General features: G+C 34.8%; 1 protein-coding gene across 1 annotated transcript in view; it reads right to left on the minus strand.

Moving 5' to 3' along the window:
* LOC149785920 (E3 ubiquitin-protein ligase rnf213-alpha-like) overlaps window positions 1-20,350 on the minus strand; it is a 427,433-nt gene that overhangs the window by 41,006 nt on the left and 366,077 nt on the right. The window contains exons 79-82 of the mRNA XM_089978087.1: window positions 19,779-19,836; window positions 19,151-19,350; window positions 11,218-11,359; window positions 2,848-2,922 (exon numbers count right to left, since the gene is read on the minus strand). Coding sequence (XP_089834213.1) covers window positions 2,848-2,922; window positions 11,218-11,359; window positions 19,151-19,350; window positions 19,779-19,836 — 475 coding nt within the window. The remainder of the gene's footprint in view (window positions 1-2,847; window positions 2,923-11,217; window positions 11,360-19,150; window positions 19,351-19,778; window positions 19,837-20,350) is intronic.

Here is a 20,350-nt window from a genome sequence, read left to right on the forward strand (position 1 = left end):
ATACCCCCACCCAATATACAATTTTAAAACCTTATATATTAATTCCAGATGACTCTATTGTACTAAATACTGAACTTTCTAATACTTTTGAGGCTACAAAACTTAAGTATCTTCTATCGTATACTATTTAGTAGAAATTTTTCTCATACTGAGTATACATTTAAGGGTTCTCCCAGCACTTTTTAATTTAGGGGTCAGTAGTTCAAAGTGTTAATTTTTTTCTGATTAATAACTTAAGTTTCGAAGAAGAAAGACCCTTAGTGATTTGGAAGTGTGTCCCTTGAAGGTCAAGGCTGCTGCTTCTAAAATGTGCATACTTTTTATCTTTTTCTTTCCAAATAAATAGATTGCATATCTATACTTATATTCATGCCTTCTACAGATGATGCTTATATACTAAATAACATCTCGATTCATGAGAAAATTTAGACCTGGAACAAATCCTATATGGGTAAAGAATGTTGCTGGCATACTAGTAAAATGATGAAAGCACATGTTGTTTCATGTGCATTCAATATATACTAAAAGAAAAACCCAATACATTCATAAAATTACAATTATAGTAGATAGGTATCATGGAGTCATTAGAAGTACTCTTGTTTATGTTACTAAGTAAACACTATCAATCAAAACAAGCTGTCATATTTAACTCAAACATGAATCACTATGTTCAGATCATTCCTAAGCTGTTGTTAAATTTATGTATTAGTTATTAGCTAATACATACTAGTCACAGTTATACTGTTACGGAAATTTCCCAAGCTTTTGTATAGTCTTGTATCAATCATTAACAAGCACATACTAGACATACCTAGATTGTTGGGGACAAGTTCCCAAGTGTTTGTATAATCCTACTTTTACAGGCAGTCTTTAATATATACCAGTCATGCTTAGATTATTGGAGACAAGATCCCAAGACTTTGTACAATACTACGTTTACAGGTAATCATTAATAGAAAACAGTCATGTTTAGACTGTTGGAGACAAGTTCCCAAGACTTTGTATAATCCTACTTTTACAGGCAATCATTAATGGATACCAGTCATGCTTAGACTGTTGGCCCGACAAGTTCCCAAGCATTTCTATAATCCTACTTTTACAGGCAATCATTAATAGATACCAGTCATGCTTAGACTGTTGGCCTGACAAGTTCCCAAGCATTTCTATAATCCTACTTTTACAGGCAATAAAATACCAGTCATGCTTAGATTGATGGAGACAGGATCCAAAGCATTTGTACAATACTATGTTTACAGGCAATCATTAATAGAAACCAGTCATGTTTAGATTATTGGGGACAAGATCCCAAGCATTCATATAATCCTACTTTTACAGGCAATCATTAATAGAAACCAGTCATGTTTAGATTACTGGAGACAAGATCCCAAGTGTTTGTATAATCCTACTTTTACAGGCAATCATTAATAGATACCAGTCATGCTTAGATTGTTGGGGACAAGATCCCAAGCATTCATATAATCCTACTTTTACAAGCAACCATTAATAGATACCAGTCATGCTTAGATTATTGGAGACAAGATCCCAAGCATTTGCATAATCCTACTTTTACAGGCAATCATTAATAATACCAGTCATGCTTAAACTGTTGGCCTGACAAGTTCCCAAGCATTTGTATAATCCTACTTTTACAGGCAATCATTAATGGATACCAGTCATGCTTAGATTGTTAGCCTGACAAGTTCCCAAGCATTTGTATAATCCTATTTTTACAGGCAATCATTAATGGATACCAGTCATGCTTAGATTATTGGCCCGACAAGTTCCTAAGCATTTCTATAATCCTACTTTTACAGGCAATCATTAATAGATACTAGTCATGCTTAGATTGTTGGGGACAAGATCCCAAGTATTTGTATAATCCTATTTTTACAGGTAATCATTAATAGATAACAGTCATGCTTAGATTGTTGGGGACAAGTTCCCAAGCATTTGTATAATCCTACTTTTACAGGCAATCATTAATGGATACCAGTCATGCTTAGATTGTTGGCCCGACAAGTTCCCAAGCATTTGTATAATCCTACTTTTACAGGCAATTATTAATAGATACCAGTCATGCTTAGATTGTTGGAGACAAGTTCCCAAGCATTTGTATAATCCTACTTTTACAGGCAATCATTAATGGATACCAGTCATGCTTAGATTGTCAGCCTGACAAGTTCCCAAGCATTTGTATAATCCTATTTTTACAGGCAATCATTAATGGATACCAGTCATGCTTAGATTATTGGCCCGACAAGTTCCTAAGCATTTCTATAATCCTACTTTTACAGGCAATCATTAATAGATACTAGTCATGCTTAGATTGTTGGGGACAAGATCCCAAGTATTTGTATAATCCTATTTTTACAGGTAATCATTAATAGATAACAGTCATGCTTAGATTGTTGGGGACAAGTTCCCAAGTATTTGTATAATCCTACTTTTACAGGCAATCATTAATGGATACCAGTCATGCTTAGATTGTTGGAGACAAGAGCCCAAGTGTTTGTATAATCCTACTGTTACAGGCAATCAAATACTAGTCATGCTTACATTGTTGGAGACAAGATCCCAAGCATTAGTATAATACTGTGTTTACAGGCAATCATTGATAGAAACCAGTCATGTTTAGATTATTGGAAACAAGATTCCAAGCATCTGTATAATCCTACTTTTACAGGCAATCAAATACCAGTCATGCTTAGATTGTTGGAGACTGGATCCAAAGCATTTGCATAAACTTACTTTTACAGGCAATCATTAACATATACCAGTCATGCTTAGATTGTTGGAGATAAGTTCCCAAGCCTTTATATAATCCTGTATTAAAAAACAAATACATACTATTCTTGCTTAGACTGTTACGGACAAGTTCCCAAGCATTTGCATAATCCTGTATTAGGGCTGCCAAATCTTCTTCTGAAAGAAAACAAGCAAAAATTCTCTCAAGCAATATAAAGATTGGGTAAAACTTCTTTGAAAGTAATATAAACAGGAACATGGTAAGAAATATTTGCGTAAGTTTGAATTTTTTTAACCTTCAGAAGTTATCTTTAAATTTACCCTGGACTAGATATACCATTCATACCTAATGTATATCTATAGTTTCTGTATTAATGACTGTAAATTGTAGTGATTGTCTTTGGTTGAAATTTTGTATCTGCATAGGTTTTATTTTAAGATATTAAGAACGTAAAATTCCATAGGATCTATAAATAGATCATTATGTACATGTTTACAGTTACTAATAATAAAATTATTAGTAAAATATTGAGAAGATTTGGGTGATTTCCCACTGGACAGATTGATCAGGTGGGTTCTTAGGAGAATTAAGTTCTTTCCCATTGGATTGGTTAGATCATGTGAGTTGTTTTGGTTTGCAATGTTGGAGATTTGCAATTTGTCACCTATCAAGTAGTGACTATATGCATGTTTTACCCTTTTGCCTGTATATAAGTTCCTAGGACTGGAAAATTTTCTCATTCTTATTTCTCGAGTTCCTTTACGTTGTATTTAGAGAGGAGAAACGTGTTTGGATTATTCAGTGAAATAGAAAGTGCCCATTGGACTATAATATTATTCTGGAACCTATTGTGAGTTAATCAAAGGAGTTTTAAGACAAGACCATTTTGACATGTCAGCATTGTTGTAAGACCAATATGTTCAGGAACCCGAAATTTATATTGAACATTTCATTCTTTGGACTTTAATGGAACTTTTCAGGTTCACTTTTGTTTGATTTCTTAATACTGCAAGTTTCTCTTAAATTTTCATTTTATAACACTGGTAATTAAATTGTCTGTTAAGTTTAACAAAACTTGTTGGTTTTGCTTATTTCTGTTACTTAGTTTATGACCATAGAGTTATAACAATATACATATATATATATATATATATATATATATATATATATATATATATATATATATATATATATATATATATATATATATATATTAAAATTGCCACATGAACTAAGGAATATTCATGAAAAAACATTAATGCAATTATTGTGACAATGCAAACTGTATTTCAACTTTTCACCTGCTATAAAGTTGTGTACAAAAGCTAATACACTTTGTAACTGAGAAAGAGAGTATGTCTGTATATATGTAGCCAGCCTCAATCTGGACACAAATCTGACCCTCAGTTAGATTTTTTTTATATCCCACATGCTTATCTAATGAAGAGTCTATTGATTAACACTTTTCTTTGGCTTAAAGTTGCATGGGGACTAGGTGAGATTCTTATTTTTAATTGTTTTAACTTTTGCAGATTGGAAATGTAAAAATATATTGTTTTCAGCATCAAAGATAAAAAAATTATTTGCTGAATAAATGATACATTTTTTGCAATTCATGTCACAAAAACATTTAGGTAAAAACCCTCTCTCAATAGTTGATTTTATTGTCATTCCAACCAAGGGAAACTCACATATCATCATATTTCTTAGTTTGTAACACTCTTGTGAATAAAATGTATGGAAAACTTATTTAACAAGTTGTATGTACTGATGGAGAAAAAGAGCATTCTCTTATATGATGGCCAAGTAAAGGTAACATAATGAGCTGATAAAAATGTAGGATCAATATTTTTCTGTTTATAAAATCACTTTTCTTAAATCTGCTACAGCTATTATGATTGTCCACCAACAGAAGCCATACTTTACAGAGTGAAAATAATAGATTTAGAGTAACACCGAAGTGACAGCCAGAAGCCATACTTTACAGAGAGAAAATAATAGATTAAGAGTAACATTGGAGTGACAGCCAGAAGCCATACTTTACAGAGTGAAAATAATAGATTTAGAGTAATATTGAAGTGACAGCCAGAAGCCATACTTCACAGAGTGAAAATAATAGATTTAGAGTAACACTGAAGTTACAGCCAGAAGCCATACTTTACAGAGTGAAAATAACAGATTTAGAGTATCACTGGAGCAACAGCCAGAAGCCATACTTTACAGAGTGAAAATAACAGATTTAGAGTAACACTGAAGTGACAGCCAGACGCCATACTTTACAGAGTGAAAATAACAGATTTAGAGTTACATTGAAGTGACAGCCAGAAGCCATACTTTACAGAGTGAAAATAACAGATTTACAGCAACACTGGAGTGACAGTCAGAAGCCATACATTACAGAGTGAAAATAATAGATTTACAGTAACATTGGATTGACAGCCAGAAGCCATACTTTACAGAGTGAAAATAATAGATTTACAGTAACACTGGATTGACAGCCAGATGCCATACTTTACAGAGTGAAAATAACAGATTTACAGTAACACTGGAGTGACAACCAGAACCCATACTTTACAGAGTGAAAATAACAGATTTACAGTAACACTGGAGTGACAGCCAGAAGCCACACTTTACAGAGTGAAAATAATAGATTTAGAGTAACATTGGATTGACAGCCAAAAGCCATACTTTACAGAGTGAAAATAATGGATTTACAGTAACACTGGAGTGACAGCCAGAAGCCATACTTTACAGAGTGAAAATAACAGATTTAGAGTAACATTGAATTGACAGCCAGAAGCCATACTTTACAGAGTGAAAAAAATAGATTTAGAGAAACACTGAAGTGACAGCCAGAAGCCATACTTTACAGAGTGAAAATAATAGATGTATAGTAACACTGGAGTGGTAGCCAGAAGCCATACTTTACAGAGTGAAAATAACAGATTTAGAGTAACAATGAAGTGACAGCCAGAAGCCACACTTTACAGAGTGAAAATAATAGATGTATAGTAACACTGGATTGACAGCCAGAAGCCATACTTTACAGAGTGAAAATAACAGATTTAGAGTAACATTGGATTGACAGCCAGAAGCCATACTTTACAGAGTGAAAATAGCAGATTTACAGTAACACTGGAGTGACAGCCAGAAGCCATACTTTACAGAGTGAAAATAACAGATTTAGAGTAACACTGAAGTGACAGCCAGAAGCCACACTTTACAGAGTGAAAATAACAGATTTAGAGTAACACTGAAGTGACAGCCAGAAGCCATACTTTACAGAGTGAAAATAATAGATTTACAGTAACACTGGATTGACAGCCAGAAGCCATACTTTACAGAGTGAAAATAACAGATTTAGAGTAACACTGAAGTGACAGCCAGAAGCCACACTTTACAGAGTGAAAATAACAGATTTAGAGTAACACTGAAGTGACAGCCAGAAGCCATACTTTACAGAGTGAAAATAACAGATTTACAGTAACACTGGAGTGACAGCCAGAAGCCATACTTTACAGAGTGAAAATAACAGATTTAGAGTTACATTGGAGTGACAGCCAGAAGCCATACTTTACAGAGTGAAAATAACAGATTTACAGTAACACTGGAGTGACAGCCAGAAGCCATACTTTACAGAGTGAAAATAATAGATTTACAGTAACACTGGATTGACAGCCAGATGCCATACTTTACAGAGTGAAAAGAACAGATTTACAGTAACACTGGAGTGACAGCCAGAAGCCATACTTTACAGAGTGAAAATAATAGATTTAGAGTAACATTGGATTGACAGCCAAAAGCCATACTTTACAGAGTGAAAATAACGGATTTACAGTAACACTGGAGTGACAGCCAGAAGCCATACTTTACAGAGTGAAGATAACAGATTTACAGTAACACTGGAGTGACAGCCAGAAGCCATACTTTACAGAGTGAAAATGACAGATGTAGAGTAACACTGAAGTGACAGCCAGCGTAATCACTATCAGAAGCATAGTTCATGCAACAGTAATTATCTTAATTAGCCACTGAAACTACAGCCACACATAAAATGCATTCAGTCCATTGATTTAAATCCAATACTCATTCATCTGTATAATACATATTGAAACTGTTGAGGGTAATCTATCACAGTACAGTGGTCCCCCTCATATATGGCCACCTCTTCTTCACTGGGAAAGTGGCCTTACCAGAGGGGGTCTATATTTGTGAGATGCGTATATAGTAGGAAAGCTACATATAACTTAAAGCAGTTAATATCTTCATTTAAAAGTAGCATTAATTATTAAAATGTTCTTGTCTTAAAAACAGATTTATATCAAGGTAACATAAATTAACAGTTCATATTCTTAGGAGTGAAATGTGAGTGGGGTATTGTTGGCATGCGCATTACAAAACCATTCAAAAATGTTATTTGAGCCTTGGTATATATGCTGTTTTGTATTTAAAATAATTCTTTTTCCATTTGCTCCATTTTCCTACTGCTCTAAAATGTTTTCCTTACTTTTTATGCACTTGTTTATTTCAGTCTTCCCAACACACATTTTTCGGCATGTGAACTCTCCCCATTTTCATCAAGTCAAATAACTTTTATTTTTCTTCTAAAGTATTATTTCTTCATTTACGTGATAACATGTTAAAGTTTTGTAATGATTTTTTCATATGTAGTTAATTGTACAACAATGCAATTTAATTTTGCAGATGAAACATTTGTAAACGAAATGCCTTATTATAAAGGAAGTGATATTTGACCTCTCACATGAACTTTCCGTCTTTGTCTGGTACCATGTTTTGTTTAATGTTAATTGCTTCTGTGTGTGTGTATGTGTGTGTGTGTGTGTGTGTTAATCCACAAGATCTACTTTTAGCCTACTTGACGATGTTATGATCTTGATAGTTATGTCAGTCGTAATCGTAAATAAAAAATAATAAAAAATCCACTTTGTGAAGCCCAAAGCTCTATTAAAACACTGCTGAACCCATTTTTATCTGACCATGTCTTCATCTTTACAATTAAAAATGTCTGGTTGTAATTGTCAATTAAAAAAATATCCACTGTGTGAAGCCCAAAGCTCTATCAAAACACTGCTGACCCCATTTCCTGCAAATGTTGGTGTTCATGATACAGTAATAACCGTAGTGGCACATGTACTTTAGCCAGCACTTCTTTCAGTAACGAAAACCTGACATACGCAAACATACATCGGGAAGGATAATCGGATTACTTACCTCACCATAATTAAATATTGGTTCTGGACAAATTAATAATAAAATGTGGCCGCTTGTGAGGGGTAAATTTTGCATTTGTGCACTAATATGGTTTCTGCTGGTCGTGTTAGCAGGTGGCCTTTCTTGAGGGTTGCTTTTGAACACAAACTCACTGGTGCCAAGGGATTGTGGCCGTAAAGATTGGGTACCCGCTGGTTGGGGGTGGGGCTGTTCATGAGGGAGACCACTGTGTATAGTGTATACAGTCAATTTAATAATTTCAAGGTTACCATTGAATGAACATATTCTACTTCCAAGTGAAATGGTCAGAAAGGACAGAGAAAAACAAGTAACTTATTTAGTGTTGCGGCAATTGGAGTGTTCATCTAGATGTATTCCCTCACTAAGTTTCATGATTCTTGACAGGACAATCTACTCATGGCAAAAAATCTAGGAGATATGAGCTGAATGCAGAGCATTGACCTACCGCAGTAAAAGATGAAATGCAGGTTACAGTGAACTCTTTTATATATCAATGTTGTATTAATAGAAATGTCTCAATCATCTACTTTAATGATTCTAGCATGGACAGAAAAAACACATCATCACAGCCAGTGAAGCTGGAAATAGTCACAGTCACCTATTTTTGTTGTGAGGGTGTATTTCCTCAGCAAATTTCATGATCCCATGTAAAACAGTACGCATACAGGATGCAAAAGACCTATATGGTCATGAGCTAAACAATCATCCATTCGATGGTTCTGGCATGACGTACTTGAGTAATAAACAAAATGGTACTCAAGTCAATAAAGTGTGTTTAGTGATAAGATTGAAATACTCATTAAGATGCATTTCACAAAGGTTCATTATTTTGTGATGTTCTACTATTTATCAATATGCATATTCACAGCAGGTTCCATGATTCCAGTAATATATATAATACTAGATGCCAAAAATAAATAAATTCAAAAACTTAAATGTTCTGGTACAAAGTTTGCCCTCATCTTTCACCTATTCCTCATTGTTCATCACCCTGCTTTATATACTTTGACTAAATGCTATTATTTAACCAAGAGACTCTTCACTTTCACTATTAATTAAATTTTTTCTTCAATAAAACTTAATATCTGCCATAATATACAATATATATATATATATATATATATATATATATATATATATATATATATGTATCTTCTTTTGGTACTCTGCAGAGATTTGAACCCAGGTCTGCGGGTAAACAGCACCTATCACCTTGCCTGCACAAACCAGTCCATATTCCATCATGGCTAAGCATACATCACCATAAAGTGATGCCAATGAGTCAGTGTTATATGTACTTGTGTGTAGCAGACACACTGGCATGACGACCCAGTAATTAATTCTCATCTATCTACACAGTCATTCCAGATTCCTTTTTAAAAAAATCAAGGTAAATAGGATTAATTATAGAGAATTACAAATATAAAACAAACAAAATGGAAAGTGCTATCCCTGGATTTTACAGGATAATGTTTAATAATACTTGGCAGAATTAATACTTAATACAAATAACACTATCATACTATCATATTATTTCTATAAATCTTCTGCACTATAAATTTTTTTTCTCCATATTTATTCATATAATTTTTCCTTGTTAATTTTGATCTATTTTATAGCAATGTTTGTTCATATTTTGTTACACATCTTTGAACTATTTTTTTTTACTTTGACTCTGACTTTTATTCAGAAAAGCCCTGTTAGGACAATAAAGTAAAGTCCAGTTGAGGTAGACAAATTAGGCTTGATGGACATATTTTATGCACATGTACATAACTCAATTAGATTTTTATGCCATTATAGCAATCTTTCAATTCTTTTGAAGAAAAAAAATTGGGGGGACTTTTTTAAATAAAATTTTTATAGCACAATTAAGCAAAAGCCACTCAAGTTTGAAAAACTACACTGTGTGCATATGCAGGTGACCTGATTAGATTTTCAAACCATTATAAAAGTTTTCCAAATTATTTCAAATCTTTTTTATGTTTTATTTGAAATTTACTGGTTTACAGAACAACAAAAAAGCATAAGGGTAATGTATGCTTTACAAACAAAACTGCTGTACGTCTTTTATGCCACCACTGCATGCAGAGAGAGTGTCTGGAATTGGTCATGTCTGTCTGTTAAAAGGAGTTGGTTAGCAAGAGGTTGTAAAAATCACACAATGTAAGCAAATGAAATTTTAATAATTATTCACATTCATCTTCTCTTTTTGATGAGTTAATTAGATTTTCAGTCCATTATAGTATTTTTTTCTACTTTTTTTATACACATTTTTGAACAATGACATTGTTGACAAAAACTTTGTTTGCACAATTAAATATAAAACCTTAAGATGGAATTTGAATTTTGGTATGCATATTTATATTCACATATTTATAAACTAATTCAGTTTTAAAGTCATCACTGCAATGTATACTTGTTTTTACACATTTTTAAACAAAAGTGTTTTTGGACACAAAAAAAACATTTTAGATGATGAAGCCTATGAACTTGTATTGTAGTGTATATCATATACAATTTCATTATGTATATCATGAATAGAAAGGGACCTAATACAGATCCTTGGGGTACACCAGCTTTAATACACCTCCACTCTGAAACACACCCAGAAGTATCACTTGTTCATCTTCAGCTTTTGAGAATGCTAAAGGACCATTTTAGAGAGCATCCCATGATACCAGTACCTTTCAGGTTTTTGAATGTGTCCTTTATACCATACTCAGTCAAAAGCTGTATTGAAAAGCTCATTATTTACATGCATTCCTTCAATGCTTAATGGAGCATATTGCTTGACCTCTTTAACTGTCATTTCTTGACTGTGCTAGGAATAAGTGTTGGTCATCTGGGTCACTTTGACATGATCTAGCCATTTTCAACCAAAATAGTGTATGGTAAACATACAGAGTACAGAGAAAGCTTTTAGAGCACTGGTTTTATGACCATATAAATTTGGCATGAAAATCCTGCAATTGTAAATTTGCAATTGTGAAAATCCTGCAAATTGTGAACTTTTAGCCTGGAAGAAAGCATAAGCTGTAATTTGACTGGTAATCAAAAATTCACCAAAACTTGAACTAATATTGGTGCTCATCTGATCAATTTATGGCACTTGGTTTTCAATTTAAATCACACACACACACACACACACACACACACACACACACACACACACACACATACACAGAGACACACATACACACAATTTTTTTACTCACTTCCCCTTTCTTCTCTGATGACAGATTCCACTGTACAGGATGCAGCTTCTGTACGACCCAGTCTCCGCTGAAATTTCTGGAACAGAATCCTGTGTATCTTTAGAATGCTGGGAATAAAGCGAAGGGCCCTCAGGTGATGCTCCTGGAGTGAAAAGTAAATGTTTGGGAGCACATTTAGTACAGGGGGGACATAAGAAACATTATATCAAGTGAAAAATTTCAATACTGGTGACCATTTTTACCTTGTGAAGTGCCAAATGAGAATTGTATGTAATTGGAAAAGTTCAATTTGGTCCCAACAATATAAATATCAACAAATTTTGTTAAGACTTGAAATAGTTGGAAACTAGAATCTAATTCTTTAGGTAAAATATGCTTCTTCAATCATAATATGTTTTAGAAGATCCACTACCTTGCAAATCTAACCACTGCAAACTATTATTTTGTTTCCTTTCAAACCTTTAACTCTAATGAATTCTAGAGCAATATATGTGCATGTTATACAAAGTAAACATTTCCTATCACAGCATGAAAAAATAAATGCAAAGTATTTGAATCTTATCTTGTAGTGAAAAATGTTTAACCCTGAATTTATGTGTGCCAATAAACTCTCAAACAAGATTTTTCAACCAACATAAACTCCTTAAGATGATTTGTTAAAAAAATTCCATCACTTAATAACATTTACAAAAAGGATTGATTTAAATTTTGACAAAAGACCTTAAAAATTACATATTGTTGTATAAACAAGGGCTGAATTTTCTGTAAAATCAAATTGTCTTTTTGTAGTTCAATAAACCAGCCCATGTATCAATAAATCAGTCCCAAAACCTGTATTGATACATGGGCTGTTATCGTTTCTTGATATATAATAAAAAGGATGAAAATTTCCCATTTCTCCTTCGTTCTATTTAAGGTCATAAACCAATGCTTCAAGCTACATGTTGCTGTGTAATAGCTTCACAACAAAGTTCAGATTCATAATTTTGTTGTTTAGTCCCCACAGACCAAGTTGTGCTTCCATTTCAGTCATAAGTATACCAAATCAACTAAACTGAGCACTGCAGTACATGTATGAAAAATGACCTCAGAACAAGATAAGTCAGCTGTTGGGGTCTTAAAGAAAAACACCCTTCTCACTTATTGTCACATGCCAGGTTTATCTTTTTTGACAATATATGATATTAAAAGTCTTTTAAAATATTTTAGTGTCTCTGATCCATGTTTAGTAAACATTTAAGTGAAAGGAAAACAGTTTTCATTTGTTCCAGGAATTTAGTGTATCACAGAATGGATTTATGCAGTGGTACAGGTGCTGCTCGTTTATATTTGCAAACATGCACTCACTTAAATACTTTTCTGTCTTTAAATTGTATGTGATACAATCAAGAAACACATATCACAGACACCAATTTTTAAAAAGTAAAATATGTTTCTTCAATAATAATTTATAATTTCTTATAATCTTTATACAAACACTGTGAAATCAAAGTATCCTGGCATACCTGGATACCATTTATGTTTAAATGAAACAGCCCTCATACACATACACCTTTAGAAAGCCATAACTTCCTCTTTCTCTCTTACCCTTATACACTCTACACCTACACAGATTCACTCATAACTCTCTTAGTCTTAAACATCCACATCTACACAAACCCAATTCTCTCTCTCTCTCCTTACAAACCTACTCATAATTATTTTTTCTTCTCTAAATCACACTCTATATCGATGTAACTGTGGGGACACTGGGAGGGTATAAATGTATTATGATAAAGTAAGAATTACTTAAGAAACATATTTTACCAGAACAAAATTGGTTTCTTCTTCAAATAATGCAACCTGATCATAATACCTTCAAATAATAGGTAAGAGGTGGATGGTGATACATCCCTTTACCCTGGAGAGATCCTATCCAGTCCACTAAGGTATGTGAGGCAGCTTCTAAATAACCGAACTCGTGAACAGAATATATATGTCACGGTCCTGCTTTTAGGGAGTGGGTTTGAAAGAGAAAACTTTTCCCTCATGCAAACCACATCCTTATGAAGCTGTCAAACAACCTGGGAAGGAAACATGTTCCATCATGGCTGTAGATCCCACCAGACTGAGTTGAGCCCTATATCAGCTGAAAGATCTTTGTGATAAAAACTGGAAAAGGTGGACCCAGAACTCCATTCCATGGCCTGGATAATGTCAGTTAGAGAACAGTTTTCATCAAACGCTATGCTTGTGGCAACTGCTCTAATCTTATACATGACATATTCCCAGACAATGGTGGGGGTTTCTGATACTGAAAAAGTGTGGTTTGAGGTCCCAAGGAGGGTGACCGAAAATATGCATTCTCAAATATTAACACCATAAAGATACACATATGTGCCAACGCTTACATAATCACAACCATACTGACATTAAATAAAAACATACATCAAGTTTCTGTCTTTAAATTCCACTGCATGGCAAATATATGCTTAATTTGATGCAGCCTTTGCTACTCTCAATAATTCAATCGGTGGTTTGAATGTAATGCAATTCTTTAGGTGACTAGATGGTACTGCTGTAAAAACTTCCCTGTTGGAGTATCAGAGCGCATCTTATATGGTACTGAGTTATTCATTATTTTATTCTTGAGCATGTTTTATTGGGTATTATGCACACTTTGAGTAAATATTAACATACACTTTGATTCTGTCCCCTTTTGAGGAAAGTCAGGGCCCCTTTTGAAATTTTGGACTCCCCCATCAACACTTGACTTTGTCCAGCCCTGGTTTACTGTTCATACATACTGAATTATATCACGGTGGTCAAGATTTTATTTGGTTGAAGAAAAAAATTCAGCTAATATTCTGGAAAATCATGTTTTTTTTAAATACGACCAAGTCAGGGCCTTTGGAAGTCCATAATTGTGTTTTTCATGTGACATGGCATGTTATGGCAGGTATGCATGAGCTGAAATGTATAGTAAGTTCACCTGATCTGGGGTTAACTCTCAATATGCAGGATGAATAACCCACTGTATCCAGGATGAATAATCCACTGTATCCAGGATGAATAACCCACTGTATCCAGGATGAATAACCTACTGTATCCGAGATGAATAACCCACTGTATCCAGGATGAATAACCTACTGTATCCTGGATGAATAACCCACTGTATCCAGGATGAATAACCCACTGTATCCTGGATGAATAACCCACTGTATCCAAGATGAATAACCTACTGTATCCAGAATGAATAGCCAACTGTATTCTGGATGAATAACACACTGTATCCTGGATGAAAATATTTGTCCTGATATATTGTCCTATTCCTTTTTGAGAGGTAATAAGAGGCATGATCTTCTTATAGGTGCCCTTGAGCTGATGTGTCCAGAGAGGTAATAAGAGGCATGATCTTCTCATAGGTGCCCTTGAGCTGACGTGTCCAGAGAGGTAATAAGAGGCATGATCTCTTTATAGGTGGCCTTGAGCTGACGTGTCCAGAGAAATAATAAGAGGTATGATCTCCTTATAGGTGGCCTTGAGCTGATGTGTCCAGAGAGGTAATAAAAGGCATGATCTCCTTATAGGTGGCCTTGAGCTGACGTGTCCAGAGAGGTAATAAGAGGCATGATCTCCCTATAAGTGGCCTTGAGTTGATGTATCCAGAGAGGTAATAAGAGGCATGATCTCCCTATAACTGGCGTTGAGCTGACATGTCCAGAGTAAACCATGATTTCATTATAAAAGTCAAAGTCCCCATGAATGGGAGCCTGTTCTTGGTAATGAAAGCCAGGAATGTCATGAGTGAAATTGACCCATCTTGTTGGAACTGCATGTAATATGGGTCCATTGACAGAGCATGTATTTTACTGATTCTGCCTGCCATTGCTTAGGCAGTGAGGAAGCAGGTTTTATATGAAAGGAGGCTCTTGTGAATGGTTCAACTGGTGTCTTGTTCATCCAGTTTATTACGCAGGATAGGTTCCACTTTGGGCATGTCTTTGGTTGTGCATACTCAAAGTTGGACAGAAGATTGGAATAATCTTTGCTCTGTCTAATATTCTCTTTTCTATGATGATGCAGGGTATCAGAGATCGTGAATTGGTAACATTTGATTGTACCTAGTACTAACTTAACTTTTTATAGTCAAAGAGCCAGAGGAGAAAGTTATATATTTAAGGTATTGATGCCTGCAGATGTATAATGTGTTTCTTTGCACAACACTGTATGAAGATTTGCCATTTGCCTTTGTATGCATTTAGAGTGGAGGGCCATCTTGCTTGAGCAATTATCTCCATAACTGGTTGTGAGAAATGTCTGATGGCTTCTTTAATATGATCCATACTTGCAGGTTCAGTAGCTCTGGATTGGGATTGGGACAAAACACCTGGTGTTGTGGTTGTTTGAGCAGAAGAGGGAATATGTCCTGGGATTTTCCATTGTGAGATTGCCATTGTGACTGTTTGAGCAAATGAGGGAAAATCTTGGTTTTCCTAGGAATTTCTGGTAGCAGGTTTGCCACCCTGAGTCCTTGCATCCATACAAACTGTGGCAGTTGCACTTGCAGAGGTAGAATTGGGTACCAAGACCAATTTTGTACCATGGTATTTCTGAATATACCATGGTACACACCAAAGTATACCACAGTTATACTATGGACCAACATATTTATATTCAGGGGTAGGGGCCTGACATTTTCTATTTTAAATTTCTATCAATAGCTGTATAAACATCATGATTTGATTTATAGTAAAATATGTACCACCAGAAAAAATACCATGGTATACCAATTTTAACATGCACCTCTATAAAATATGTGAGCCAAACAAGATTGCCCCATTTCTGGAGATAGAACCTTATATCTGTACTGATTGTGAGAAGATGGTCCAAAAAGCAAAGTTTTGGCCTCCATTTGGATAACAGAATTATTTTAATAGGTGCATACAAAAATGTGATCTAGGACAATCAGGTCCACTGCCACATTGAGAAAACCTAGTAGGCAAAGGAAATCTCAAGCAGATAGAGTGTCCATTGTAAGTAATGAAGCCACCATTGTGTGTGTGTGATTGAGATTTGTAATGTAGCTTTAACAATTATTTAGTCATATTGCTACAATGTCTGCAGTGGGACAGTTTATAGTGATGTCTAGCACTGGAGCATCATGCTGCAGAAATATAGCATGATGTCCCACCCAGTCACATTATCATGACACCAAGCTGACCAGTCCTAACATTAACCTATTAATGCTGAGTGCCTAGCAAGGCAGCTTTTTATCCATTTTTGTAAGTCTTTGATATGATGTGGCCAGGGTTCAAACCCATGACCTCTCGCATCCAAGGTGGATGCTCTAATCACTAGGCCACCGGAGTGGTCGAAGCCACCATTATACTAACCTAATTTTCAATGCTCATTCCTGAGGGAGACATACTTTATTTATCTGTGTGTTGAACTCCATTCCTATAATAACAAAATATTAAGATGGTACTATGTAGGATTTGTCCTTTTTGACAAGGAAGTCCAGGTTGAGACATAGAAAAAAATAATAAGAGATATTTAGTGTTGCTCTAAAATATAACTCAAATGAAGTTTTTGTAGAATTTCATCCAGGTAGTTTGATGTTGGTGCTCTGAAAACAATGAAGACATGGGCCATTACCAAATCCATCAATCGAGTGAGGACCCAGGGACAGATGTTGAGTCCAAATGGATGTGACCTGGCAAACAAAGCCTTTGTGGGTAAATCACAGGAATGTCTGGAAGCCAGGTGAATCAAGATGTGAAAATATAAATTTTTGAGGTCCACACTGATTACAAAGTCTCCCTACTGGATGGCTTTTAAAATGCATCATGGTGTTTCCATCATGAACCAAGGGGCATGAATGAACTGACAGAGGGTGCAGAGTGCCATTTGAATTTGGGACCAGGAACAGCCTTTAATTTATAAGATGAATAGCTTCTTCTGCCCTTTTCCTGGGAAAGTTGTTTATTTCTTACTGCAAAGTGGTGGCTTTGAATGGGTCTGTTGGGACATTTTCAGCTAAAGGAATCCTGGGCAAAGGTGGAGGAGTGCTGAACATGCTGCAGAATAACTTGAAAACCATTTTTCAGGTCCACTGATTGTGGCAAGTCTTGTCCTGTTTGGCAGTGAAGAATTAAAGCCTTTCCCCTACCAGGATCTGTGGAAAGGGCAGTGTGAAAATGTCATGTTTTGAGAGAGAGAGGATGTTGTAGGGAGAAATGTTGACAAAGGTAATTACTTTCTCTCTCTCTCTCTCTCTCTCTCTCTCTGTGCCTCTTATCCACTTTTATTTGTGAGAAGTATGGTTTTCAACTGTTGTAACTTTGGTATGACTGCTTCTTAGAATTGTCTGAGGGACACCCATGCAACCATTTTGTTGAGATCCTTGAGAGTTTCTGCACCAGTTCTGAGACTGAGGGAGGGAAATAGGTCTCCTTGATCAGAAGATAAACTTTGTGAGCAATGGCCTTATGGTGGTCCATAAGAAAGGTGGCGGTAGAGAGTACTTCATCTCATTTCACCAGATGTTGACTGACAGTTGTTGTTAGGGTATAGTATGTTGGGCACCTCTGTTTAATATGTGGACTCTCATGCATGTCCAATGGGATTTGGAGTGGGAGAAGATAAGTTGTAAGACTGTTGTAGATTGAACATAAAGCTCTATGCACTACTGCGTGTCATTAAAAAACATCCAATCCATATTTACACAAGATGGCTTTGTCATCCCCAAAGCTGTTGACAGCTGGCGTGTCTATTTGAAATACTGCGGTGTGGAACTTGTAAAACCACTGACGAAAATATTAGAGGAAGGTGCTTTGTGAGCAAAATACTTCCTTGATGCTTGGGTCTTGTAATTGATAATGTTGGCAGTCCAAAATGTCAGTGATCTTCTGCTTTTCTTTTTGACATTTGAAGTTCAGTATTACTAAGGTGAGATAAAGTGATAGTGGCAAATGCTTTGTGCAATCCAATAAGGTGGCTAAAGATTGGCATGACTGAGGGAACCAATCATAAATCAGAACTCTGTATCCCTATATGCAATACATTGATTCAAAGAATGGAACCTGGTGCCTGTCCTAAACAGAAAATTGCAAGGAAATTTGTTATTTAATTTTATAAAAACAAAAACATATTTTTAACATTAAAAACATACATCTGTATTCAGGTCAAAAATATGGTACAACTACAGGAAAAATGGGACACTTGGCAGCTATGCATACACTCTATAACATTGTACCAAAGAAATAAAAAATCAAAACTTGACATAAAGCGTCATACCCAAATTGGTTTCAATCTACAAAGTGCCTAAATTAATTCACAAGTTACTGATGACGAGGGAAAAGTTTTAAGTGAAACAGGGGCCACAACTCCTAAATATTAATCCTGAAAACCATTAAAACTGAATCTGACCCAGGTATTCTTAATTTAATGCTTCACACTAAATTTTGGTAATAATCCATGGAGAAAGTGAAGGTACAAAGAGGGGACAACAAAATTTTGTTGGAAGGAAGTGAACACTAAACCTGACCAGAGTATATGCCTCCAAAATATTTGGTTTGAATCTATTAAGTCCCACAAATTTTATTTTTGTAAAAATCAATTTTTTTAAAATGGATATTACATGACTAGACATGATGTAATGGGACAGACATACATGGATGACGCTATCTGCCCCCCACCCCCATAAATGGCAGAGGCATTAAAAACATCTACTGAAAAGTAGAAAAGCATCTTGTCTGCTGCATGTTTAAAAAAAAACTCATTCAGATGTCAAACCATGTTATAGCACATTATCACATGCCATAACAAAAATCATGTTAAACATGGGATCTATGATCCTATATTAGAAATAGGGCTCTAGTGTTTTAAAGCAAAGATATTTTGACTTTGATAAATTAAAAATGCATTTCAAGGAAAGAAGAATAATATCTACCTCTTTAAGGAAGAGATGAAGGATGCTGTGCTGATTTTGGTTATTTTTTATCGTAGTCATCTGGGTATCAAACTCATGGTACAGATGGTCAATGGTGATACGAGTGCGGTAGCTCCACATGGATGGGTTTTCCTGAGGCATTGTTGGTGAGATGGTCTCTTGAGGTGTGTTTGTTTCAAACACAAGACCTAGTAATGGATCTGATTCAAGGAAAGAAAAGGAAATTTGTGATTAAAATTAACGACAATATAGTCTTGATGGGATTAGAAGCAAAACATGTAAAACCAGAAAGGTGTTTTAATGAAAACCAGAAATAGAAAAGACTAATAGATAGAAAATAATCATATTACCCTGGCAGTATCTTAATAACCACTTATAACCTTAAATTCTTTTTCATTCTAAAATGGTCCAGATACTATTTTCTTCTCATTACTTTGGATGCGGAGTAAAGACTTAAATACCCACTGTAAAATAAATTACATTATTTTGAAGTTAGCTGTTTATATTTTTTCAAAACCAATGAAAACAGAATTTACTATTTCATGTAAAAGGACGATATGGTTTGTGAAATTTGTTTTAATCTAACGATCCAATTTGTATGATACTGTAATATGTCATTATAACATACCTAGTCTTTTATCTCTAGCCAGATTCTGGTTCAGCTCTTGCAAGACTGCATCGAGTTTCTGTAACAAAGTTCCATATATTTCCAAGCGTTAATATTAAATATTAAGAGAAAAAATCATGGCAGTTTGGAAATAAATCAGTGAATATCTTATCACATGACATGTGATTTATTTATGTGCCTCAAATACAATTTTATGATAAAAGTCAGACACAAAAGAAACCTTAACATTTTGTTCCAGTGACCATGACTTTGAAGATTGAAACCTGAATATGGAATACAAAAAAGCTTGTAATAATAAGATATAAGTACACCAAGTCCAATCCAATATATTAAAAGCTCTTAAGGCAAATAATGGAAGAGAAAATGACTGGTTTACAACAAAATATTACCCCATGACTTTAAATATAGGACCATCAAATTTGTAGAGGACATTTTTTAGTATGGCTGTAACATTGTGAAAATGGTTTACAATAACCAAAATGATGCCATTTAATTAAAACAATAAGAAATTCAACCTTTCCCAATCTACCCCACTAATCTTACTGAACTCTTTACGATTATTATAAAGTGCA

The sequence above is a fragment of the Sinohyriopsis cumingii genome, chromosome 12 (assembly GCF_028554795.1).
Source record: "Sinohyriopsis cumingii isolate HCF-2022 chromosome 12, ASM2855479v2, whole genome shotgun sequence".
Classification (NCBI taxonomy): domain Eukaryota; kingdom Metazoa; phylum Mollusca; class Bivalvia; order Unionida; family Unionidae; genus Sinohyriopsis; species Sinohyriopsis cumingii.